Consider the following 26,407-nt stretch of genomic DNA (forward strand, 5'->3'; position numbering starts at 1 on the left):
TGAACAAAAGATAATAAACATGGCTCTTTTTTATTAGGCTTTTCTTCTTTAAAAAAAAAAAAAAGATTTCCAAGTTTCTGATCTCTAAAACTGAGTTATGTCAGTTTTGTGAATATCAGTGACATTGTTTTGTGTATTGTTTATGAAATATCATTCTCATATATTTGTGTGTCTGTGGTACAGCTTGTTTCAAAATACTGATTACCTACTGTGTCAGGCTTTCTGTTAGTTACTGCTTGGGATCTCAAGTCTAGAGTGGCCACATCCACTGCTGATAAGCACACAGCTTACAGTCCAATTGTAAGAGGAAGAGGAGAATCAACTCTTAGACATAGCTTGGTATTCTGCTAGACTTAGATACATGAGCCACAAAAGGATTCCTTCCAGCTAAGCAAGAGATTGTTGTTGCTCTTGAGAAGAGACTCCACTCCCAGAATCACTCCCCTGTGGGTCAGGAGAAGCCATGTGTTTGGAATTGTATATGTCACTACACCTCCCAAAAGATGGATAAGGTTACAACAGGTAGAGATGAGGGTGAGAGAGTAGGCTAGCAGCAATTGAGAGAGGGTGTCCCAGGAGCCTGTGGGCTAGAAGACAGGATACATGGGAAAGGCCATCCATCAGTCCCTTCGTCTGTGGGAATGGTGGGAGGTGAAGGCTCCGAAGTTCTGGTGGATGTCAAAGCAGCATCAGGCATTTTCATGAACAGGCCTGGAGGATGCTCAGGAAGGTACTGCTTGCTGTCTGCAAATGGGTGTCTTTGACCACAGACTCAACTCTGAAGTTAGCTCAAAGGGAAAGTAGGACTGGGGGGTGTGGCTCAGTGGTAAAGCACTTGCTTCAATATGCCCCTCCCCCACCCTACCCCAACCCCAACTCCCACCCTCACCCCCACCCCAAAGAAACAGGAAAGTATCTTTCTGTTCTTCATTGCAGAGGGTATTGAATTCTGTTTCGAAGTGAAGCCGAACTAGAGAAAAGCCAGTTTTCGGCGGTTTCCTTAACTGGAAACTCAAACTCTTAAAGCTCTCACATTAACAAAAAATTAGTGAGTTTTTAATTGTTTGTGGAATCTTAGGTTTGAGCAGGAGGAATGCAATGTTCGTCCATCAGTGTCCCTCCTGTGACTCTTAAGAGTACTCAAGGGTAACCTTTTAACTACGTGCAGCATGAAGGGAAAATCACTTCCTGACAAGGCCAAGAACATCTTCCTGTCCCAGGCCACCCTCAACATAAGCCTGCAGGCAAAAGGATTGGAGTGTCACAGTGTCTGGTGGGAGCACTTTGGCATATGCCCCCTACCACACTCCATGGCAGCCTGGGGAAGGGAAGAACTGATATCTATTTGTCAACAACAATTTGTCTCTAGAACAAGTGTGCAAACCTAAAGCATGCATTAAGGGGAAGTAAGTGAAGTCAGCCATACAGCCTTCCCTACCACACAGTTTGTTTGGTGGTATTAGGATTTAATCTTAGGGCTTTGGCACTTGCTAGGCAGATGCTCCAATGTGTGAGCCATGCATTTTTGAGATGTGTACTAAATGGCCAAAGAAGCTCTTGGCTCTCCTGGGGAAGTCAGCCCCACAATATTTTCCCAAGTTCCCTTTGGGACAAGGATGTTGGTAAGGGAGCAGCTCCACACCCATGGCAGCCTGCATGGGGTCGTGGTGCCAGCTGTGTACTTCTGGACTTGCCGCAAGAATCTCAAGGAGACTCCTCGAGGAGACGTAAATGTCAATCAGGAAGGAGAGGGACCCCCCCCCCCCGTGTCCATATCATGATCTGCTTCCAAAAATTATAACCCCAAACCCTCATAGGGATGGTTTTACATCATGTCTGTTCTCTAAGTCATGATGTCCATGTTCACATGACTAACCTGGAGCAGTCTTGCGGAGACCCTATGTCCAAGTAAGGTTACATTCTGAAATAGTGGTAGTTAGAATGTCAGTTAGAATGTCAGGAATTCTGAGTTCAGCCCATGCAGTCTCATGAAGATGGCTACGGCCCCCCACCCTCTGTCCTAGAGTTTCTGTGCTAACAGGCTGTACAAAACAACTGCTCACAGGGCCATGTGTGTGAAACAAGAGCATGGGTAAGCAGCCTTATCCTCATTTTCCTAAGGTCTCTGCCTTAGGTTTAAATCGCAAATTCAGGTAAAAGAGATGAGATGTTTTACATTTAAGAAGGAGAATGTGGAGCTGGCAGAGTGGGTCAAGTAGAATAGCGCCTGCCTAGCAAGTGTGAGGCCCTGAGTTCAAACCCCAGTGCCACAAAAAGAAAAAAAAAAAAAAAGAATGTGGTCTCCTCATTGGGGTTTTGTTTTTGAAGAGTAATCTCTGCTTCTCCTTTTATTAAACAAATGTGATACTGTGACAAAAGTAAATATCCTTTCTTTTTAATGAGAAAGTGTGTCATTTATTTAAAAATTCAACTTTCAGAGTTGGATTGGACATGATAATTTGCTGTATGTCCATAAAAACCATAAAGTGTTGGTAGAGTAGCTGTTTTCATTTCCTGGCAGTCATTACATGCTTCCAATACAAAAACATTTTTCTCCTAACTATCATTTCTGAGCTCAAAAATGGATTTCTTTCCAGCCCCTGTCATTCAATTATCACCTCGGGAAATACACAGATATAACTGATGATCCCTTTAAAACGTTGTACAGCATTGCTTTCCTCCCTCATCTTTCATCTTTCATCATTAAATGTTACATTGCCAATGTATATTTTATAGGGTGACCCTGACGGATGTCACTTTGATGCTGTGTGGGGATAATAAGATTGCACATACAATGAAAGGCCGATAAATAGAAAAATGTTTATGAGATGGAGAAGGGTGGTTTTAACAGTTTTATGGCTTTCCCTTTTTCTTTCTTCTCCCCCTTTGCTGGTGGACTTGTGATTTTGTTACAGGAACAAAAAACATTAACAAAGGTGATGTGGCGATAGAACCAACTGCAGTTAAGTCCCTCTTGTCCTGTTGCTGAACTCCTATTAAATGGGTTCAGAAAATAATGAACTGTTCAGCTAGGGGAAAGAAAACTGATGTCAACAAATGAATTCTTGGGAATGGGAAGTTATCTGAGTCCTGGTATTGGTGTTATTACATTTAAAAATGTTAGCAGCCTTTATTTATACGAACAGCTTGGTAAAACCAAAACCAAAGGCCTTTGTCTGTATCCTTGTGTGTAGGTTCCATGTTAATTCTTTTTTTTTTTTTTTGATGGTACTGGGGTTTTGAACTCAGGTCCTCACACTTGTTAGACAGTGCCACTTAAGCCACTCCACCAGCCCTCATTTCAATTCTTACTGCTATGTCAGGACTATCCAGGGCATCCTTGTGAGAAACTAGGGTGGCACCTCTGTACTTGGTGGCACTCTTAGAGTCAGGTTGGGCTTTACACCATTTTGTGATATCTTTGATCTCTGTTTTCTTTTTTGATATAGTGTCTCAGTGTTCAGGCTGGCTTTGAACTCTTGATTTCAGCCTCCTGAGTCCTGGTATTATAGGCATGCTCTATCACACCCAGTATTCATCTCTATTTTCAAATGAGTCATTTCTAAATATGTTACTTAAGAAAAATATTCTGTTATTTTTGGTTATCTGGAAGAATCTTCTATTTATAGCTTGATCAATACATAGATTTAATGGAGCTGCTTGTAGGGGTGGCAGAAAGGGTGCCAGAGGTTCAGGAGATCATTTGAAAAGGAGCTTTGTAGTTCATAATGCATGTCCCATGTGTCTTCAGGGATTCAGGCATCACTGCTTTTGGATCCAGAGGTAGGTGAATCTGCTTATTGTACATCTCTGGGGCATGTGTAGCCTAGAAGCAAAAGGAGGGCAGAGGGTTCTTCTCTAGCATAAGCTGCCGGGTGACTTGAGAAATGTTGTGTAAGTTGTGAGGGGCTTCTTGGGTTTGGTGAGCTCCTAGTATCTGACAGTCCAAACTCTTTAAGTCCCTTTTTCTTGGCATAGGAATCAGAAAGAAAATTTTCCTACACCAATGTATAATTCTTCTGTCCACCAAATGCGTTTCTGATCTGGGTACCCATGAAGTTGCTTTAAGTAGGTGTGTTGTATAATTCATGGATGTGGGAGTAGGGAACTTCACCCTGAAGTAGAAAGGCTGGCAGTCTGTTACTAGGGATACATGGTGGTCTTTTGTTCTCTTTAGCATTGATTATTGAAGGTCTAAGTAAGAGGTTTAAGATGCTATTGTTGTTGAACTCCAGAGACTGAAGATAACTCAGGTTTGCTTGAGTCTCTGGCTTAAAAAAAAATAGGACAATTATTTTCTTTAAACCATGGCTGTCAGACTTTTGAGAAGCAGCACAAGGGAGTGGTTAGACTGTTCAGCTCTGGGACCAGACCCAGGGCTGTCCCTTGAAGCTGTGTGAGTATGACCCATATGAATTTGACTGTGTACTTTGTTTCATTTGTAAAGTAGGGATAGATGAAGTTATTTATGAGGGTGTCTCTGAAGATACCCTTATAATATAGTAAGATACGGAAAGCCCATCCATGTATACAGTGATAGCTTTTGTCATTGGAGAGTTCTTAACAGTGAAAGGTCGTTTGCTTACTTGTTTGTCAACAAAAACTGCTCAATGAAGACTATTGGCAGTGCATTCCTAAGCCCATCAGACCATGGTCCCACTGGACCATGTTAGCTACCTGTAGAGCATCTGGATCCAAACATATGGATTGCATTTGCTCGGGTCTGTGAGAAATAAAGCAACAGGAACAAAGTAGTTATTTTTCATCATAATAACTATAATCAAATCAGAAGAACTCTTTATTTGGAGATTATCTTTTCTACTTTTTTTGGAAATACAATGTCATTTTTTTATGAAATAATGGTGCACCCAGGAAGCAGTTACTTCTAATAACCTCACTTGGTAATCCTGTGTCCATTTCTCAAAAGTTTTATCCTTTTATTAGTTTCAGGTGAATTTTGATTCTCAGGAAGTCATTACTGTATCACGTTTACTTATCTTAGACCTTTGGGGTCCTCACAGAAAAATGGACATAGATGGGGGAGTTATACAGGCTCATTCATGATTAAAGCCCAGGAAGAAAACCTGAATGTAGCCAGAGAAAGGCAACAATGGCACATAGAGGAGTAAAAATGCCATCATGACGACTTCCAGTGGTGGGGAAGGGAACGTGATATCTGTGATGAATTTAGCTCTGAAAAGTGAGTTGGTTGGATTTGCGCACAGATGCTGATGTGGTAGCCAGGGGTTTGTAGGCTGCAGCCTGCAGGCAAAAGAAAGGACTGATGGATGGCCATTAGCCATAGTGCTGGTATACTAAACAGCACTGTTTAGTATGCCAGGCCAGCTGGGGACAGAGAGAAAAACCTGGAAGACCTGAGGAAGCAGCTGAACCTTTGGTGTTTAGACTCCTAGGAGCCTTAATGGTTTGGAAAAGAAAGTAGCAAGGTAAGGACTCAAAAGAAGACTAACCAAGCCTCTGCAGGAGGCCAGGAATGATTATAGTGGGACCTCAAGTCTGCTCCTCCAAGTGGTGTGAGGCCAGAGTTAGGATTGACAGGTAGCTGGGTCAGCAACCAAGACAACAGAGTTTAGGAAATCTTATTTTGGTTTAAAAACAAACAAAAACAAAACAGTAATTTAGGCTGTTTCCATATTACATATAAATGTAATAATGCCCGGGGGGGGGTTAACTTGCCCTCCTTGGTGTTCTGTTCTGTTTTGGCTTTTGTCTTACAAAAGGGAACCTGATTCAAGAACTTCTCTAAGACCATTTCAGTCCAGCTTCGTCCATAATAGGTCAAACCCAAGAGAGATCTTCTCTGTCCTCCCTTCACCTTTTCCCAGAGGAACTAGAGGGCATGCCCTGCCTAGAATCAGGTTGCCTCCACTCACTGTTGGGGTCCTCTTAGGTTGTATGAGATCAAGGACCCTTCTGATCCCTTTAGTGCAGGAGGCTGTTTGCAGAATGCTGTTTCTCTGCCATGTGCCTTGGAGCAGATCATCATTCTCCCAGATGCACACAACCACCATGAAGGTAGTGTTTAGTGATAAACTGCAGAGTCTCTGATAGTGGCGGGCTCCTTGAGGAATTAGGAGATTTGGTTTGGTTGGTTGACAAAAGAAGGAGCCCAGAAGAAGAATAGTGCTTTAATTACCAGAGGTGTTACTAGAAGATAACCAGTTGCCTGCTGGTAAAAAGATCTGTAGACGGTGGCTGCTCCCAACCATGGCTGCTGGTTCTACCCACTTCCAAGACTCAGCTTTTCTGAACAGTTGTCAGATCCAGCCCTTGAATCATCCTGGAGCAAAAGGAAGGAATGACTTGCACAGAATTCCATGCCAGGAAATTTTACCAACTTGCTTCACTACCCTTGAATTGGTAGTAGTTCTTGCCAAGAAATAGTACAGCAGTATCTCCTGGGCAGAGGTGGTTAGGGAAGATGGGAAGAGCTGGACCCCAGCTGTAGGAGTTGAGTGGAGGAGTTCATCCAGGGGAGAGTGTTGCACTCACACCTGCCCAGGTCTGACTCGTTTCCTGTTGACCTTACCACTCACTTGTCTAGGGCCAGGGTTTGGAAGAGGTTTTTTTCATCTCCCTGTCCCCTTCTTATTTTGAGCTTTGTTTTGTAATTGTCCCTGGGAAAACACATCAAAAGCCAGGTGTGGTGGCATTTTTCTGTGATTCCAGTACTGAAAGACTGAGGCAGGAGAATCTAAAGTTGCAGGACAGCCTGGGCTACATACCATGACACTGTCTCAAAAACAAGCAAAAACCAGTTGTAGCTCTCCACTCCCCATCGAGTATGCAAGTGAGGGAGGTCTTCATGGTTTACCTTGAGTGCCATGGAAGAAGCCAGATCCCTGGAGGGTCTTTTTTTTTTTTCCATTTATTTTATCATTTTTACATTCACTTACATATGTATACATTGCTTGTGCCACCTCCCCAAACCCCCTGGCAAGAGGTATTCTTTGAACATAGTTTATCCTAGGCACAACACTCTTTCTAATAGCACATTGGCACTGATATTTAGGGCTTTGTATGGCAATCATTGAGCCGTTCTTTTTCTACATATTCATGTTAAAATCTTTGTTTAGCATAGGGACATACAAGCATATGTCCAGAACCTAATTAAGAATTTCTTCTAAGTGCTTACTTTCTAACCCTGGGAAGGAGTGTATCAGTGTATACAAAGACTTGCATTTGCGAGCCCTGTCCCATCATAAAATTGCAGTCTTCTCAGCTCTAAACTAGCACTAGAAGAAACTGTATTTATATTCCCCTTACCCACAAGCAGCTTCCTGGCCTGCTTCTCGCCTGCTCCTTTTTCATAGGTGGTGCTTGGCCCAGAAAAGGAGCCTGGGAAAACTTGTAGTGGTGAAGACAAGAGTTGCAGCTGCTCTTCCCCAGTTGAGGGTACAGAGACCAGGATTAGATGGCTGGCCAGCTACTACTACCCACATATACCACTCACCAAGAGGCAGGACACTGGGCCTTCCCCTAACACAGCTATAAAGCCAGCTACCCTCACCATTCTCTTCTGCTGGTCATAGAGCCTTGTTGTGAAAATGCTCTGTGCACTGAATTGAAAGTGGTTTTGTATATGGTGATTTCCATATATACGTATTCCTTGGCTTGTCAAGAAAAGACTTGATAATAGCTGGCAGGCTGTAAGCACACAACTCTGTGTTGGAGCCCCTAGACTTCGTCTTCTACCACTCCCTCACCCCATCCCCCGGGAGTATCCAGACCTCTCAGGTGATCTGCTAATAATAATATAATCACATACATGCAAAAAAAAAATTAGACTCAATCTCAGGTATACCCATAGGCTTCTAGTTTGGGACAAAAATAATTGGCTTACTTTCCTGCTTCCACATTAGCCTCCCAGAGGGTTCTGTATGAGGAATTAGTGCTGAGCTAAGGCATAAGAGAACCAAGGGCTGAGGGAGCTCTTTGTGGACCTCTGTGCTGATGTGGGGACAGATGTGTTTTTGAGAATGGGCTTTTGGTACTGATGCTTTCAGTGCCTTCCCTCCTCAGCAGTCTGCTCTACACTCTACTTCCTTTAAGAGAGAGGAGACATACAGCTTATCTTATTTTACAGAAGAATTACTTTTTAATTGGGCAGGACACATTGCAGGTTCTCTCTTAGCCTTGCAGTTCCTGAGGGAAATTGCATAGCAGCAGTGGTGTAGCTTACCAATCGCCAACCAGCAAACTGACCTCTTGTAAGACAGGAAGGAGGCCCAGCTAGGCCAACACCTGCCACAAGGCTGTACCTCCCACCTGCAGCCCCCGCATTTGTCTGCTTGGCACATGCCCACAGGAGGGGGACTTGGCTGTCACAAAGCATTGTCAGCCTGTTGTTTACCCAAGGTCAAGCAGAATGTGTGCCTAAAATGGGTACACCTCTAGTAATAGGCAGTTTTGGTTCCTGGGCACTGCAGCCCAGTTTGCCCAGGCAACAGAGAGAGCACTGATATTTTATGCTTTGTGCAAGTGATCTTGGTAGACTTGAAGCCTGACCCAGGTGGGCAAAGAAGTCAAGTGGTGGTGAGAAGGAGGAGGAAGCAGCCGAGCCCAGCAGGTCTCTGGGTTCCTGGAGTGGGCCGCCATTGAGTCCAGAGTCAGCCTGCAGCCCAACTTTGCACCTCCATTAGCTTTTCCTTCTCAAAGTCCCTAGCCCACCCGAATAGTGCTACCTTGAACAGTTTACTTCCTTTCCCCTTCCATTCTGTAAAAGGTATTCCCTTTCCTTCATTTTTTCTTCTGTGGAAACAATCAGAAGAACCTCATGGTGCTTATTTTTCTAACCCTGCTGTATGTATATCCTGGGGAGACCCTGCTTCTGGAAGCAAAACTCTCATGGTTGCCAGTAGCCTTTGGCATATGGTTTGTGGAGAAAATCCAGCTTCCCCAACAAGAGAAAGAGAAGGAATTAGAAGGGGAGAATGCTAAATACAGACCAGTGGGTTTAAGCCCTTTTCTTGATAAGAGCTGCAGCCCATGATGCTGGTGATTCAAAATGGCTTTGCCTCTTTCTTCTCCTCTTTGTCCAGGCATTACACTAGTTCAGCTCATCATGCTGTGTGCAGCTATAGTACCGTGATTTCAGATGTGCTGGCTATGAGATGGAGTAAGGGCATTGGGTAGGAAGTGATCATTATAGGCCATTCATGTCGACAACATTTAGACCTTGGTGTTTGCGTGCAAGCAAAAGCAGGAGCTAATTTGCAAGGCTGCCTTTGTGGAGCTGCCTGTTGATCAATGTTTGCCTGTGTTAATGTTTCAGTAAACTATTGATTTCTGCGACAGCTTTTGTTCCCTGAATTTATGTGCAGTGGGTCTCTGCAACACACTATGCATGTTTGATTAAAGTTCAATTGACTTCAGTCCCGGTGAGGTTGCGAGCTGCTTCAGTCCCTATTTGTAGAACCAAAGCTTTCTCCAACATGTTCTTTTGTTTGTGTTCAAGACCTAGCCACCCATGCAGTCGCCAATATGCTGTTTCTAATCCTCCCAGATCCGCTCCATTCCAGTGTTTAATCCCTTGGTAGCCATTACAGTGGTTGAGAGGCAGCTAATAAAACCTGGCCTGGATTTGTTGTTGTTTTTATCAACTTTATTGACAAATTGATACATGTGCCATACATAGTAGTACATACAATAAAAATGCACCCACTTTAAATGCACAGTTCAGTACATTTTGACAACTGTATACATCTCTGTAAATTACACCTCTGTCAATTTATAGACCCTTTCTATTACACAATTAAGTGTTTAGTTGGGTACTTTGAAAGAACTTTTCTGTCTCCCACTCTCCAGGCTCTAGCCAACCACTGATTTGCTTTTTTTTTTTTATGGTTCAGATTTGCTTTTTCTTGATGGAGTCATGTAATGTGCACCCTTTTTTTGTCTGACAGCTTTCACTTAACAGGGTGTTGTTGAGATTTGTCCCTGGTTTTGTATCAATGCTTGTTCCTTTTTTATTACCAAGTAGTACTCTGGTGAGTGGGTATGCCATAATTCAGTTATCTGTTCTCTCACTGATAGGCATGTGTCCTTTTTTTCCAATTTGGGGCTACTAAGAATAAAGTTTCTATGGTTGTTTGTGTAAAAGTCTGTGTGAGCATGTTTTTGTTTCCGTTAGGTAAAAAAATGAGGCGTGGAGTTGCTGGATCACATGGTAGGTGTTTGTTTAAGAGTTGATGTTCATTTAATTGTTAGGTTTCTTTCTCTTAGATCTTAATGTTGTTCCCACCTGCTCACTGTGAAGGGATAAGGATAGAAAATGCCAGCCAGAGCCTTTTACTCTCTGGCATCTGGCCAGTTTCCTAGCCTTGCTGTACTCTCCTTTTTAAACTCTGCAAGTTATGCTATCTTGAGACGCTTTCACAACATTCTTACTTGTGTAGTAGAGGTCATCGATTGGAACTGCGTGAGGCAGTACTGCGTTCAGATAAATGTCTGGGTGTCTGCTGCTTAGCTACCTCAAGGAAAATTCTTAGGTTTGGCAGCACTTTCTCACCTGATTTTTTTTTTTTTCTTTTTTTGGCGGGACTGGGCAGACTTAACACTGGAAAGCAGGCACTCTCTCACACCTCCAGTCCATTTTGCTCTGATTATTTTGGAGATGGGGGTCTCGAGAACTGTTTGCCTGGGCTAGCCTCGATCCAGCATTCTCTTGTTCTCAGCCTCTTAAGTAGTTAGGATTACAGACTTGAGCCACTGGCACCTGACTTTTTTCTCTCATTTTTATTCCTTTCCCTCTTACAGCTTTTCTTTTATATACAATCCAGGCATCTGTAATTAGTTGGCCCCTAAAATGACTCAGGCTAAAGGAGGTGCTAGAAGGAACTACTTTGGGTTTTTTCTCATTCTTTCTGGCTTTGGAATTGGTCCAAGATTCATTGGACAAGTTACCCTTTTGAAAGGATGAAGCATGCCACAGTGGCAGTGTCTGAAGGGTTGCTGTTCCATTTTTTTCTCATAGGAAAATCTGAGCCAAGTCAGTTTTCTGTTAGCAGAGGTCTTTTAATACCCTAGTAGGTTTATGAGTCTGGCTCCTCCATCACCACCAAAGAATTGGTATATATAAATGCATTTCTAGGTTAGGAAGGTTGGAAGTAAAGGGGCAGGCACTAGAGAGTCACAGATCATGTGACCTTCTGGGCTCAGGGTGTTCCTGTCACCACTGGGGCAGCTGGAGGTGCCATTTGTACAATAGCATACAGTAAAGAAGACAGAAATCCCAAGGACAGTTTCCCCTTACTGTTCTGTTCCATTATCTAGAACATAGGGGCAAGGGTCATGTGTGTACACATGAAGGCATGAGTGTGCTTGTCCTCAGCAGCTGGCTTCTCAGCTAGTGCTTCATCTGTTATGTATTGGCAGTCACTAGCATTTTAATAAGTATTAAGTGCTTGGGGAGGTTGAAACACATCCACAGCGCCAGGTAATACAGGGACCAGTCTGTTCTTGCTTCACATCTAGCTTCTGGTGACAGCTGTGGTTTCACTTGGTAGAAAAATGTGTACTCTTGAAATCCAGCTCTGGATGGGAAATAACACGTGCGTGTGCATTAGCTACCTTGCAAAAGCCATTTCCCCATCTAAAATCTGCCCACTACTCCTATCATCATCTTCCAAAGCCAATGCCCTCAGTGTTAGGATGAAACCTGGTTGGATTGAGTGTTTAGTCCATTGCAAGAGTTTGTACATGGTCTCTACTCTTTGCTTTCTCTACTTAGTCATCCCAACACTCATCTTTCCAGATAGAGCTTAGCGCATTGGAGTACAGAAGCTTGGCCTTCTCGTTTTCTGTGGCACCCTGCTAATGAGACTGGGCACTGGGGAAGCACAGTGTTGCTCTGGTCCACGTTCTCACCTTCAAGGTAACTTCCCAGTAGCAGGAATTCTGCTAAGTTAACTGATCTTCTCCCATGTCCACTTAATGAAAGAACAGTGTGATGTTGGCTCAGTGTCATCGTTCTTACTGTTTTTGTTGGGATATTTGTTTTAAGAAGTTGGTCTTACTCATAGCCAGGCTAGGTACACATGTCATTTGTGTGTATGTGAGAAAGGTGCCTGCAGAGGCCCTGAGAGGTGGGACTGCTACAGCACCCTGTTTTTTAAAAGTTGCATTTGCTGTATTTTCAAAATGTCTTGCACTAGACCATAGACAAAATAGCTTTTTTTTTGGCCAGGAAGTCTGACCTTGTGAGAGTGATGCCTTGTCTGTATCAGTCCCGCTGTGTTGGTCCTTCTGTCTTCCTTTGTCTTCAGAACCTTCTGCCAGTTTAGGCAGGTATGGGCAGTTCAGATGGGGCAACAGAGGTTGATGAGAAGTTCTCTTGGGTGTGGTGTCTCCATCTATCCCGACCCAGCTCTTGGTCTGCATTCCTACCATCTCAGCTGTGTTGGTTGGTTGGTTCTTCAGAAATATTCTAACCAGCCAAGCATTTCCTCACATAACCTGTGTGATTTCACTGAAATTTTATGCAAAAGACATTCTTGCCGGGCGTGGTAGCGCGTGCGCCTGTAGTCCTAGCTACTCGGGAGGCTGAGGCAGGAGGATCACTTGAGTCCAGGAGTTCTGGGCTGCAGTATGCTATGCGATCGGGTGTCCGCACTAAGTTCAGCATCAATATGGTGATGTCCCGTGAGCGGGGGACCACCAGGTTGCCTAAGGAGGGGTGAAGCAGCCCAGGTCGGAAACGGAGCAGGTCAAAACTCCTGTGCTGATCAGCAGTGGGATCGTGCCTGTGAATAGCCACTGCACTCCAGCTTGGGCAACACAGTGAGACCCCATCTCTTACTTTAAAAAAAAAAAAAAAATTCTCTATATTCATACACCCAAACACATGTTTGCACACTCATGCTCATACACACTCATGTACACACAATGAGAGCTCCCTAAGGGCAGGAACCTTTTCTTTTTGTCTGTTGTTCATGATGTGCCTCAGGACTTAGAACACTGGTGGTATCTGGCACCCTGGACACCCAACAAATAGCAAACAAGCTTTTGTTTTAGGTGTCTAGTAGTCATACTTTGCTGGACTGAAGGAGCTGGGCCCCATTTGTGCAGCCCTCGGGCTGTGCAGTCAGAGCACACCCAGTCCTCCTGACTCCAGGATAGTTTTCTATCCAGCTTTCTGCCCAGGGCAGAGGGGTGGGTATGGTGATGTCACATCTGCATAACATCCTCACAGCTGCACCTTCTGTCTTGCAGGGGGAGCTGATCACTTTCTATTACTACTGGAAGAAGACTCCTGAAGCAGCCAGCTCCCGAGCCCATCGTCGGCACCGTAGGCAAGCCGTGTTCAGGAGGATTAAGACTCGCACTGCATCCACCCCTGTCAACACGCCTTCCAGACCCCCCTCTAGTGAATTTTGTAAGTGGGGGGCATCTTGGCACCACAGTGGGTGGTGGGAAACTATTCACATGCAGCTACACATGTATCTAGCTCTGGGTCTACAGGAACTTGTGACCCAGGCAGTTGTGTGAGGCACGTATGTGTCTGCACACATTTGTGTGTGAAGCCTGACCTGAGTGTAGCACTGACCATGGGTCGGGGGGTGTTCAGTAGGGAGAATTTTAAAAACTTAACCTGTGCAATTAATGACTCAACATTGTTTTAAGTTTTTCAAAATGTGAGCTTACACTTGGCCTGAGGTATTTGGGACCTTGGCCTAGGAGATTTTCTGTTTAGTGTGGATGGTGCACTGTGTGAGCTCTCATGGCACATGGGTTTTGGTGGTAAATACCTTCTTGTTCTTCCTGCTTTACCAAGATCCCCTGGGCATACCTCCCCACACCCCCCACCCCGGGTGTTCGGGCAAGCTAAGGGCTGAAAATCATCTAGTAGGAATGGCATGGATGCATAGACCTACAGAATCCTTTAGGCATTGTGGGTGTGCTGTTCCCAGCTCACATGTGTCAGTGTGAGCACCAGTGCTGGCCACCTTCAAGATTTACCACCAAACTAGTAGGTTGGGCCCTTGAGTGCCGCCTGTCACACACAAGCCTTTTGGCTCTGGTGACTGATCCTGAGGAATTGAAAATGATCCTTCCTGAGTGTTGCCCACCTTGACTGTGGAGCTACTCTGCTGGTGGCCCCAGCCTGGCCCAGCATGATGGTTGCCTCCCATCCCTGCTTGTGCCTACTTTGTACAGTGGACCTGAGTTCAGCCAGCGAGGATGACTTTGACAGTGAAGACAGCGAGCAGGAGCTGAAGGGGTACGCCTGCCGTCATTGCTTCACCACTAGTAAGTGGCTTCATTTTGTCCCCCAGGGCAGGGGACAAAGGACCATTTATGGGACCAGGCCAAGCTTTAGCACTTCAGGTTTGGAAGGTTTCATGCATCAAATTAGAAACTTACCAGGAGCAGTGATTGATTTAACATTTGCATTGTGTTTGAGAAACTTGAACATCTTCTTTATTTGACTTCACTCCCTGTTTCGTAGTCAGTATGGAGAACTGTACTGATTGGTGGTTGGAGGGACTTATTAAGGTCCAGGGGAGCCTATGATTCCTGGGAACTTGGTGTCCTGTCCTCCTGGGTGCCTGAGAAATGGACATCTGTCCAGTCCCTGTGCTACATGACTGGCACTAGGGTTAGGTAGAACCACAGAAGGGCCCCTTTGCAAGACATCCCTTGGTGAGAAGACATGGTCTCCAAGACTGGCACTATCCCGCCCCTTCCCCTCACACAGCTTCCAAAGACTGGCACCACGGGGGCAGGGAGAACATCCTACTCTGCACTGACTGCCGCATCCACTTCAAGAAGTACGGGGAGCTACCGCCCATTGAGAAGCCTGTGGACCCCCCACCGTTCATGTTCAAGCCTGTCAAGGAGGAGGACGATGGGCTCAGTGGGAAACATAGCATGAGGACACGGCGGAGTCGGGGCTCGGTGAGCAAGTGTCCAGTGAGCAGTGGGCTTAGGCCCGCTGGAGGATGTTTAGGTAGAGACATAGACCCTTAGAGGCAATGTTTTGCAAAGACAGCAGCTTTGCCCGTGGGGTTGGTAAGAGCACCCTGTTCTCTTCCTAAGAAGAGGGGTCTGTGGGGCACATCCTGAATCTAGTGTTTTTGTTTTATTTCGGGGTTTCTTTGGGCAGTGCTAGGGTTTTAACTCAGCGAGTCATGCTTGCCAGGCAAGCATTCTACCACTTGAGCCACTTTACCAACCCTTTTTTGTGTTGGGTATTTTTGAGATGGAGTCTGACGAACTGTCTGCCTGGGCTGGCCTCAAACTGTGATCCTCCTGATCTCTGCCTCTGGAGTAGCTAAGATTACAGGTGTGGGCCACCAGCGCCCAGCTCTGAGTTTAGTTTTACAGAGAGCCTGTTGGTCTTGATTTGTGGCCATGTTCCAGCTCTCCAAGTCTCTTAAAACTTCTCTGGCTTGTGGACCAGTCTGTGGCACTGGCTTATCTCCGCTATTTTAAACTTTTGTTCAAACATCTGATTCAGTTTTAGAAACTTGTGATACATGTTTCTCCTCTCTGCATAGGCTCTTCATAAACTTTTTGAATGCTTTCCTGGGTTGGAAATGTGTCAGGGACCATGGGAGAGGGTCTTTAAGGCTTGGGGTTGAGGATATAGAGGGCCCCTTCCCTCAGCTCTGGCTTCCCCACGGTTCCTTCTGGCAGGTGAGTAGGACACTCTCCCCAACCCTGCCCTTTCTGTCATGGTGAGGCTGTCTCTGCTTATTGGGAGGGGAACCTGTGAGCCAGCCATGACCATTACATGTGATCTGCGTCTCATGGCTCTGCAGAAGCATGCTGAGTGCTTAGCAATTGCAGTAGCTGAGCTTCATCACCTTGGGTGGCTTCCTGCCCTGAGTATCTCAGTAAGTGGTGCTGTGTGGTTGGGTTGGGATAGTGTACACTTCCATGGGACAAACAGGTTAAAGCACTTAAAAGATGACTGTGTGTCACAGTAGCCTGCCTGCTGACTTCTTTTGTGCCTCATTTCCAACACAGATGGTTCAGGACATTCCTGGAGATGTCCTGGGGTTTAAGAATTACTCTTTTCAACTTGCCTTTGGGCTCACGTGGGCTCCACTGGGGCCTGAGGATTTAACCTTACCATCCTTTGGTTGGGTGTTGGGTGTTGCAGATGTCTACACTACGCAGTGGTCGCAAGAAGCAGCCTGCCAGCCCTGATGGTCGCACCTCACCCATCAATGAAGACATCCGCTCCAGTGGTCGGAACTCCCCCAGTGCTGCCAGCACCTCCAGCAATGACAGTAAAGCAGAGACAGTGAAGAAGTCAGCCAAGGTCAGGGGCTGAGGGGGCCTGGGAGCTGCTCGTCCTCTCCCTTTCTGCCTCCCTTCCACTGAAATTGGGCTGCTGGAGCTGGCATTCAGCTGTCTTAGAGCTGTAGCTCATTTGTAGGGACTCTATGGGTACTAGTGTTGCCCCAGCCTAGGAGCCAGCTGCAGGTGGAGGCCTAGGGCCTAGAAAAAAAGGGATTCCCACTGAGGTTCCAGCATCTGTCTTTGGGGGAACCTCTGCCTCAAGCTCACCAAAGTCTTAGAGGCAGAGTGTGGAGAATGATTGAAAAGGCTCCCTCCCTGCCCCTAGAGCCAAGGGTTCTGGCCCTCATTGGCCCCTCCCAGTGCTTTAGACATGCAGCTCAGAATGAGGGAGAAAATGAGGCCTGGGATTATGTCCCATCAGCCTCATTGCTCCTCATGGACCTTCCACTGCAGAAAGTGAAGGAGGAAGCCTCGTCCCCTCTTAAGAGCACCAAGCGCCAGCGGGAGAAAGTGGCCTCTGATACAGAGGAGGCTGATAGGATCAGCTCCAAGAAGACGAAAACCCAGGTGAGGCAACTCAAGTTGGCCACTGCTGCTCCTTAAAGCCCCAGCCATGGTCTTCAAGGAGAGGCATTTCCTTGGCTCCCAGGGAGATGGCTAGAGTGGCCTGGAGCCCAGAGGCCTAGTTCTGTGCTTCTTGTGCATAGCACAGACATTTGTCATTTGCCATGCTTGAGCAGGTGGAGTGGAGCTGTGCTCTCAGGGCTTCCATCCTCCCTCTTCTGGCTCTAGGAGATCAGTCGGCCCAATTCACCATCTGAAGGCGAAGGAGAAAGTTCGGATAGTCGCAGTGTCAATGACGAGGGTAGCAGTGACCCCAAAGACATCGACCAGGACAATCGCAGCACGTCCCCCAGCATCCCCAGCCCTCAGGACAATGAGAGCGACTCGGACTCATCAGCCCAGCAGCAGATGCTGCAGGCCCAGCCCCCAGCCTTGCAGGCTCCCAGTGGGGCTGCCTCAGTTCCCTCTGCAGTCCCTTCAGGAGCACCTCAGCTCCCCACCTCAGGCCCCACGCCCTCTGCCCCTGTAGTCCCTCCCCAGGGGTCCCCTGCAGCCTCACAACCCACTAGCCAGCCACAGGCTTCTGTGGCACCTGCTGCTCACACCCATATCCAGCAGGCACCTACCCTGCACCCACCACGGCTGCCCTCCCCTCATCCTCCACTGCAGACCTTGACAGGGCCAGCTGGCCAGACCTCAGCACCTCCTCACACCCAGCCCCCATTGCACAGCCAGGCCACATCTGGCCCTCACAGCCTGCAGACTGGGCCCCTGATGCCGCACCCAGGCCCCCCTCAGCCCTTTGGCCTACCTCCCCAGGCCTCCCCAGGCCAGGCCCCTCTGGGGACCTCCCCAGCAGCAACTCACCCTCACACAGCCCTGCAACTCCCAGCCTCTCAGACAGCATTGCAGCCCCAGCAGCCCCCAAGGGAACAGCCCCTGCCACCTGCGCCCTTGGCTATGCCACATATCAAACCCCCACCCACCACCCCCATCCCCCAGCTTCCTACGCCACAGGCTCACAAGCACCCACCTCACCTCTCAGGGCCCTCGCCCTTCTCCATAAATGCCAACCTGCCACCCCCACCAGCCTTGAAGCCCCTCAGCTCGCTGTCTACACACCACCCACCCTCTGCACACCCCCCGCCCCTGCAGCTTATGCCCCAGAGCCAGCCCTTGCCCTCCTCCCCTGCCCAGCCCCCTGGGCTAACCCAGAGCCAGAACCTGCCCCCTTCTGCCACCTCACACCCACCTTCCAGCCTCCACCAGGTGCCCTCTCAGCCCCCATTTTCTCAGCACCCCTTTGTTCCTGGAGGCCCTCCTCCCATCACCCCTCCTTCCTGCCCCTCCACCTCCACCCCACCTGCGGGACCCAGCAACTCAACCCAGCCACCCTGCTCTGCTGCTGTTCCTTCAGGAACCAGTGTCCCTGGGGGTGCATCTTGCCCGCTCCCCACAGTCCAAATTAAGGAGGAGGCTCTGGATGATGCTGAAGAGCCTGAGAGCCCTCCTCCACCCCCCAGGAGCCCATCCCCTGAGCCCACAGTGGTGGACACCCCCAGCCATGCCAGCCAGTCTGCCAGGTATTGGTTCCTGGGCAGGCCCAGGTGGGAGTAGGGTAGGGACAATTTGTGGGAGGCAATTTGGGTGAACCCTCAGCAGGAGCCCCACGAGCTATGGCATTCCTAGGTTCTACAAACACCTGGACCGGGGTTACAACTCGTGTGCACGGACAGACCTGTACTTCATGCCTCTGGCCGGATCCAAACTAGCGAAGAAGAGGGAGGAGGCCATTGAGAAGGCCAAACGGGAGGCTGAGCAGAAAGCCCGAGAGGAAAGGGAGCGGGAGAAAGAGAAGGAGAAGGAGCGAGAACGCGAGCGTGAGCGGGAACGAGAAGCAGAACGTGCAGCTGTGAGTCCTAGGCGGTAGTGGTTCAGGGAGGGCAGTGTCCAGCAGCCCTGCTGTGGTGTGGCCTGGCACATGTTTATGTAGCCAGAAGGTTCTGTGCTCTTTGTACCCATCCTTGGGCTTTTCTAAGGCTGTGACACTATCATAGAGTTACTAGACTCATTGTCTAACGAGGGCAGACCTCATGGCAGTGACTTGCTGCTTGCCTGCCCAGGGCTTTGCAGGAAAGGCCCCGTTCTTCCCCACAGCTTGGAGGCCTGTGCTTCCTCTATAATCTGAGGAGATAGGAGTGGATGACATGAAGAGAGAAGCAGTCAGGGAAGGGAGGTTCTGCCAACAGCTCTGTTCTTTGTCCCTCTCATGGGCTAGGTCACCTGGCACCAGCTGTGCCTGGAGGGGGAAGAGAAGCCAACTACAGAAGTGGCATTTGGGGCCTTGTGATGGCCTTCTGGGCTCCCTCGTACACTCCCACTCTTGCCTTGTCTTACTCATAGGCATGCACTGCCACTGTCTCACAGGTATACGTATCCACCTGGGCCAGCAGGGGTACTGCAGGCACAAATAAGGCTGTCACAGCAGGGTCTGGACTGCATCCCAGTACCCTACCATGGCTGGGCACCCAGTCTCCACATTGGGGTGGAGGTACTAAGTTGGCCTGATAGAATATAGGATGGGACCCCCAGGCAGCTTCGTATCCACCCCCATGCCTCTTTCTTTCAGCAGAAGGCATCTAGCTCAGCACATGAAGGACGCCTTAGTGACCCCCAGCTCAGTGGTCCTGGCCATATGCGGCCCTCCTTTGAGCCACCACCAACTACAATTGCCGCTGTTCCCCCGTATATTGGGCCTGATACACCTGCCCTCCGGACATTGAGCGAGTATGCTCGGCCTCATGTCATGTCACCCACCAACCGCAACCACCCTTTCTACATGCCCCTCAACCCCACCGATCCCCTGCTGGCCTACCACATGCCTGGCCTCTACAATGTTGACCCCACCATCCGGGAGCGGGAGCTCCGGGAGCGAGAGATCCGGGAGCGCGAGATCCGGGAACGTGAATTGCGAGAGAGGATGAAGCCAGGCTTCGAGGTGAAGCCCCCTGAGCTTGACCCCCTGCACCCAGCCACCAACCCCATGGAGCATTTTGCCCGGCACAGCGCCCTCACCATCCCCCCTGCAGCTGGCCCCCACCCATTCGCCTCTTTCCACCCGGGCCTGAATCCCTTGGAACGGGAGAGACTGGCCCTGGCAGGCCCTCAGCTGCGGCCTGAGATGAGCTACCCGGACAGACTGGCGGCTGAGCGCATCCACGCTGAGCGCATGGCGTCCCTGACCAGTGACCCTCTGGCACGACTGCAGATGTTCAATGTGACTCCACACCATCACCAGCACTCCCACATCCACTCCCACCTCCACCTCCACCAGCAGGACCCCCTCCATCAAGGTGGGTGCCCTGCCAGGGTGGAGTAGGGCAGGGAGGGTAGCATCCACTTGAGGTCAAGTTTCTCTTCATCCCAGAAATCCCTGGGCTCTCCTGAGCTGCAAGTCCTAGGAGGCTGCAGCCTCTGGGGAAAACTTGGGCTCCTGCCCCTGTGGGATAGAGGGCAGTGCTTTGTGCTCCCTGGATAGGTGAGGGACAGCAGAGAGGGTCTTGTGTGTGTCCTTGTGAGCTCAGGGAGTTTCAGGTTGCAGGCATTGGGTTGCCCAAAGAAGCTGGGTTGTGATATAGTGGGAACTTAAAAAAAAACAGTCTTCTGTTCCCCACAGGGGACAATACAGGGTTTCTGGCTTTGACTGAGTTCTCCAAGCTGACTCTCCTGCCCAGGGCTGCCCAGTCCTGTCCACTTAGGATGGGAGTTCCTGCAGGTCTGCTCACTGGCTGGCCTGGGGAAAGGGCAGTCCAGGGCACAGCTGGGTTCTGCTCCCTTGCAGCCTAACTAGGTGGGGTAGGAAGAGGCTGGCTATACTCAGAAGGTAGCAGGTGTGTAAGTAGTCCGTGTTAGAGAAGAAGAGAGAAGTCCAGGAGAAGGATGGACAGAGCTGGGGTTAGTGTTGCAGTCTCAGTGCTATCAGAGGAAAGATCTGAAGGAGGTGAAAGGGTGAACCGGGATGAGCAGTAAAGAGATGGAAAAAGAACTCCTGCAGCAGGCATGAGGGAGTGTTCAGGCTCCCCAAGAGCCCAAGACAAGAGGGGCACCCTTGGCAGGATGTGGCACAGCAGGTGGGACCACTGTGAAGGGAAAGGAAAAGATGCTCATTTGCTGTTGAGCTGAGCTGAGCTGAGACCTCATCCTGCAGCTGGAACAAGGAGCACTGGCTGGAACAAGACCATCAGTCTTCAGGCCCAGAGAGGCACAGGGCAAGCCCAGGATAAGAGAGGCTCTGCTGCAGATCTTGCATCCTTGCTGTAGGGGGCTTGGAAGTGGTGGGAGGAAATTGTGATTAATGGTGGACTCTTCACCCCTTCCTGTCACCTCTCAAGAAGGTGGTGAGCGGCCTCTTTAGGTCAGGATCACGTGCAGCCTGTTCATGCTGCCAGCCTTGGTGACTGGGAGCCAGTTTGGATCATTTAGTGAGGAGGGAACAGCACCAGAGCCAGGTACCCACCTGCATCTGGATTTGTACTGTTTTGTTGTTGTTGTTGTTTTTAGGTTCAGCAGGCCCAGTTCACCCTCTGGTTGACCCCCTGACTGCTGGCCCTCACCTGGCTCGCTTCCCCTACCCTCCTGGCACCCTCCCCAACCCTCTACTTGGACAGCCCCCCCATGAGCACGAGATGCTGCGTCATCCAGTTTTTGGTAAGAATTTACCTGAGGAGTGTGGGACTTCTGTGTGCCAGTTGGGCTGCAGTCTGGTTACCTGTCCACCTTCACTCATTCTTTATATTGAACAAATGTGAATTTGCAACTGCTGTGTGCAGGGGATCCTTGTGGGGACAAGCAAAACTCTTGCTCTGGGAGGGTTTGAGGTTAAGAAGGTCATAAATACAGAACAAAACAACCTTGCAGGAATCGGACCACCAGGGCTGTGCGAGAATAGCCGAGGATACTAATTTAGGCCAGAGTCTGGGGAAAAGAAGGGACTAGGCAGGATCTGGGTAGGGGTGCCAGGAGGCATTAGTGTGGGGCTTCTCTTTTCCTGGGAACTCTGCTTTGAGTCACTGAACAGCCTCTTACCCCACTCCTTGTAGAGGTCAGGAAGGGCTGGCTGTACTGTTCTTAGTCAGCCATTTGAGCTCCTTATCCTAGCTACTCCTTTGACTTGTTTCTGTAGCAAAGCCTATTTTGTGCTTGGCAGGCACCCCCTACCCCCGAGACCTGCCTGGGGCCATCCCACCCCCTATGTCAGCAGCCCACCAGCTGCAGGCCATGCATGCCCAATCGGCCGAGCTGCAGAGACTGGCCATGGAGCAGCAGTGGCTACACGGACACCCCCACATGCATGGTGGTCACCTACCAAGTCAGGAAGATTACTACAGGTAAGGTGGAGAGGGAGGGCAGGGGAGGCTGTGCCTGAGCCTAGGCTCACCACACAGTTGTGTGTGTGGTATCCTCCCCTCCACACACACCCCCTTACCATCACCAGAATCAGCCCCCCTAGTTCTAAGCCCTCAAGAGGATGCCCATGATGGGAGTGGGTAGGCAGGCTGAGCTTGGCTGTGTGGGAGGCCACTGGGGTGGGGGGGGTGGGCTTGTCTCAGTTGAGTCCTCAGTGTGAGTGGACTCTGAAGATACCTACCTGCCTGGAGCCTACCCAAGCCTGATACCCAATCTTCTTTCTTTTTTCCTCATTTCTAGTCGACTGAAGAAAGAAGGTGACAAGCAGTTATAAGTTATTTATTTGTTAATGCTGGCTGTGGAAACCCCAGTTCTTGGGGGCAGAGACAGGACTTTTTACATACACTAGTAGCTGCAAATGCAAAAAGGAATATCTTCTAAAGATTTCTTTATATATTTAAAAACCCCACAACTAAAAATGTATCTGAATAATAGTGTTCGTTTGTCGAGAGGATTTCCTGAGACTGGTTTGGCTCTCCCTGCATGACAGTCCCCCAGAAACTTAGTGAGTCCTGGACTGGACCGAACACCCAGAAAACTTCCCCTGCAATCTTGGGGTTTGGCTTTAGCTTTTTTTTCCCCTTGATTTCTCACTAGGTGCTAGAATCGGCTCATACCCTTCACTGTGCGTGCAGACACACTTGAGTCATGGGTTCAAGAACCCATGAGGTTTGCAGATAGGCGGCATATGAGTTTGGAATCCGAGAGCTATAATTTTTAAAAGATCTTTTATTTTAATACATTGTAGGAAATCTTCATAATTTGAGAAAGTTCTGCAGCATGGCTTTTTACATCTGTAAATAAGTAATTTTAGAACAGCCTTTTTTTCCTTCCACAAACGACTATTCTGATCTATTTTTTTCCAGCCATGTCACTAATTGTGAATTCCTACCAGCTATTGTCAGAATACAGAGTTGATTTTTTAATAAAAAGTTATATATAATTATCCCTTTAATTAAAGGGAGCACATGGGCGTTAACTAATTGCAAATGGGCAGGAGCATGGGACTAGGTTTGATCACAGCAGCAAGCATCCAGGGGTTTGCAGGACAATGTTACAGGCTCTTTATTTTGCTGCTTTGATTTCGCTTCTGTCTGTTCTTCACATGTGCTTTGCAGCCACAGACGTGTTGGAGCGAGCCTCCTTCATTATGCACAGGAGTTCAGTGTTGAGTTTCTGTTCCCACTGTCACTGTTGTGCTGTTTCTGTGGGATAGAAAGCACATGTTTATGTGTGTCTGATGGTAGATTCCTTTAGAGTTGAATGCACACACATCTATTCAAATCTGGATAGATTGCCTTTTTTAATACTCTGAAAATTTCATAAACAGTCTAGAGAATTTTAAGAAAATTCCATATAGACAGCTCAGCACGTGACAGACCCAGGATATATCTTGCCAAAGGAATCTGTTAGATATCTGCCCTTTCACTTGGATTTTGTGGTAAGGACCAAGCCAAGTCATCCTTACCACAGACTGATGCTGCTTCAGAGTGAGGACACCCTAGGGTTAGGTCAGCATGCTTGTGGATATGGCCGGTTCATTGTGACCCACATCTGAGTGGGAAACCTCTCCTGGAGGTAGGAGAGTCAGAAAGCAGGTGCCCCAGGAAGCCCCACTCTGTAGGAGGTCAGGCCCTTCAGGGGCAGAGCCTGCTCCTCCGTATTGGGCTTTCTTTGGAGGCAAGGGTGCACCTGTTGACCAAGCCTTCTGCCAGGACAGAATCTTCTTCCCATCCTCCTCTCTGACTCTTGAGGGCCAGTTCTGCTGTTGTATGTGGTGGTCACATCTGGGAATTACCAGATAATCAGGGACCACCCTGTGGGTCAGTGGATTAAGACATGTGTCCAGGCCCCAGGCCCCACAGGGCAGAAGAGGCTTGATAGCTGACCTAGTGTCCATTCAGCTTCAGGCTCTGGACTCAGGCCTTTAACAAGCCTACTCCTCGCTCCACGAACACGATTGGCTTTGCTTGGGACAGATTGGATCATTTTGTCTGTTGAAAATGTTTCTAGTTTTGTTTTTGTTTTCTTTATTTTCTCATTCCATTTCTGCCTTAACTTTAGTTCCTTAGGAAAGGCAAGCTCAAATTCTTTACCAGCAAACTGCTGGCCGCTTTGGCATGGAGGCTGTTGTTTCCTTCTAGGGGTGGCAGTGTACCATCCAGGTGCTGTGCCCTTCAGCTTCTCTGGCTCTGAGGAAGCCTCTTTTCACTGGGCACTGTATGAGCAGGCACTTCTTGCCCCATGCCACCACCTATCCCTCCTTTTTTCCTCTCTCTCCCCCTCCCTCCCGTCCCCTCCCCTCCTCTCCCTTCCCTTTCCTTCTCCTTCTCCTCCCACCCCCTTCCTCCCTCCTTCCCCCCCTTAAACTGGATCTACCATTTGGTTAAACCTTTATCTTTATTACCCATTTTTCCAAAGAGAAAGAGTGAAGTACTTTGAAGTCTGTACTTGAAATTTGTCTGAAGGTGTTTCTTTGTTACGTTTTTGGTTTCTTCCCATATCCCAAGGTGAAGCACTGAGATTCTTCCCTTTAAATAAACCCATAACCTGAACCCCTCACCTGATCAACTACAGTGTGTTAGGAGGCCCCAGACCTTGGTGATGTCTTTGAAGCCCAGCCCAACAGCTTGGTTTCCCTTTGGATTTTCCTTCCTTTCATTTGAAGTTTCATTTTGCTTTCTGTGTTTTGTACGTACCTTGTTCAGTGTTGTCAAGGTTGAGCTTCATGTCTCACTGCAGCAGAAGCAAAGCAGAGTGTACATTCTGATTTGCTAGGTTTCTATATATCTTGAAGCTAAGTGTATATATGAGTAGTTTCCATGAGATAACACAGTGTAAACAGAGTAGACACCCAGAAATCGTGACTTCTGTGTTCTCTCCATTTGAGTATTTTGTAATTTTTTTGAGATATTTGTGAACATAAATAAAACCAAGCTACACTACAACACTGGGTGTGGACTGGCTCAGTGTCTCATTCCTGGAGAGAGGGTGGGTCCTGATTTAAGTCCTCCAGGGTAGGGAAGGGCCAAGGGCAGACTGCTGTTACCGCCGCTGGGGACCCAAAGTGGCTTCCAGAAAGACACGTCTCCGCTATCCGCAAGGAAGGGTTTCTTTAGTGAGTCCTCTTGCTCCTGGAGACCGCTTCCCAGGCAGGAAAATTGGGACCAAGATTACCACCCCCACCAGCTGCCACTGCTCACCCCCACACCTCTCATTTGTGGACATCCACTGGAACGTACAAATACATGGCTGTTTTCCTATTTAGGGGACAGTGGCTTCCTGCTCCTGCCTGTTCACCTGCCTTGTCTCCTCACTACGCCAGTCTCAGGTGCCATACAGGTTAAAGATGCATCCTAATGTTCCATGGAAGTCTACTCAGGAAAGGTGCCATGGGTGACCTGCAAGGTGTGGTTATGGCCACAAGGGGGCAGTAGTTGCAGTGGATTCCTGCTTTGGTTTCAGAGACTGTCCAGGGCATTTTCCTGAAACTTCTAATACGTCCCTGGAAATTTATACACTTGCCTTTTCATCTGGGACATGGCCAAGAGTTCTTTGTTTTGAGAGACAGGAAAGAGTTTCCAGAGAGCTGGCTATTAGTGAACTGCCCTTCAGTCAGGCAGGGGCTGCCTACTCAGGGCATGAGAAGGCAATGCCAGATAGGCCGTCAAGGTCATTTGTGTGTCCTCAGGTAGCTTGGGTGACCAGGGTTTAGGGATAGGCCTGCAAGCCAGCCAGGGAGGCCCAGGCTGCTGACATCTGGGCCTTGCATGAAAAAGAGGGATTGGGACAGCTAGGGGTGCAGAGCCAGATGGTGAGTGGCTGGAATCCAGGTGGCCTCTTGCCCCATCTCTTGCCCTGCTGCACTGTATGAAGTTCTTAGTTCATAGGCTGGTTAGACAGTTAAGACTTAAGTGTCTGAGTGAGTGCACGGGTTATGCTGCAGAAAAGGCCTTCATCAAGAACTGATACACTATCACAGAAACTGGGGGCTTACAGAGACGCTCAAGTGATAGAGGGCCTACCTAGCAAGTGTGAAGCCCTGAGTTCAAATCCCAGTCCCACCAAAGGAAAGAAAAGAATCTATCATGGAAATTGGTACAGC

At 48.4% G+C, this 26,407-nt stretch overlaps 1 protein-coding gene across 9 annotated transcripts in view; it reads left to right on the forward strand.

Annotated features, from left to right (window-relative positions):
- Rere (arginine-glutamic acid dipeptide repeats) overlaps nucleotides 1–25,250 on the forward strand; it is a 379,832-nt gene extending 354,582 nt beyond the window's left edge. For 8 of the 9 annotated variants that reach the window (XM_074081432.1, XM_074081437.1, XM_074081435.1 and 5 more), the window contains 11 exons: nucleotides 13,234–13,396; nucleotides 14,179–14,271; nucleotides 14,720–14,919; nucleotides 16,130–16,291; nucleotides 16,726–16,839; nucleotides 17,065–18,419; nucleotides 18,526–18,748; nucleotides 19,466–20,189; nucleotides 21,397–21,543; nucleotides 22,043–22,223; nucleotides 22,543–25,250. In XM_074081432.1, coding sequence (XP_073937533.1) covers nucleotides 13,234–13,396; nucleotides 14,179–14,271; nucleotides 14,720–14,919; nucleotides 16,130–16,291; nucleotides 16,726–16,839; nucleotides 17,065–18,419; nucleotides 18,526–18,748; nucleotides 19,466–20,189; nucleotides 21,397–21,543; nucleotides 22,043–22,223; nucleotides 22,543–22,576 — 3,396 coding nt within the window. In that variant the 3' untranslated portion in view covers nucleotides 22,577–25,250. The remainder of the gene's footprint in view (nucleotides 1–13,233; nucleotides 13,397–14,178; nucleotides 14,272–14,719; nucleotides 14,920–16,129; nucleotides 16,292–16,725; nucleotides 16,840–17,064; nucleotides 18,420–18,525; nucleotides 18,749–19,465; nucleotides 20,190–21,396; nucleotides 21,544–22,042; nucleotides 22,224–22,542) is intronic. The other variant, XM_074081436.1, reaches the window with a different exon arrangement.
- The last annotated feature ends 1,157 nt before the right edge of the window (nucleotides 25,251–26,407 follow it).

This window comes from Castor canadensis, chromosome 7, assembly GCF_047511655.1.
Source record: "Castor canadensis chromosome 7, mCasCan1.hap1v2, whole genome shotgun sequence".
Lineage (NCBI taxonomy): Eukaryota > Metazoa > Chordata > Mammalia > Rodentia > Castoridae > Castor > Castor canadensis.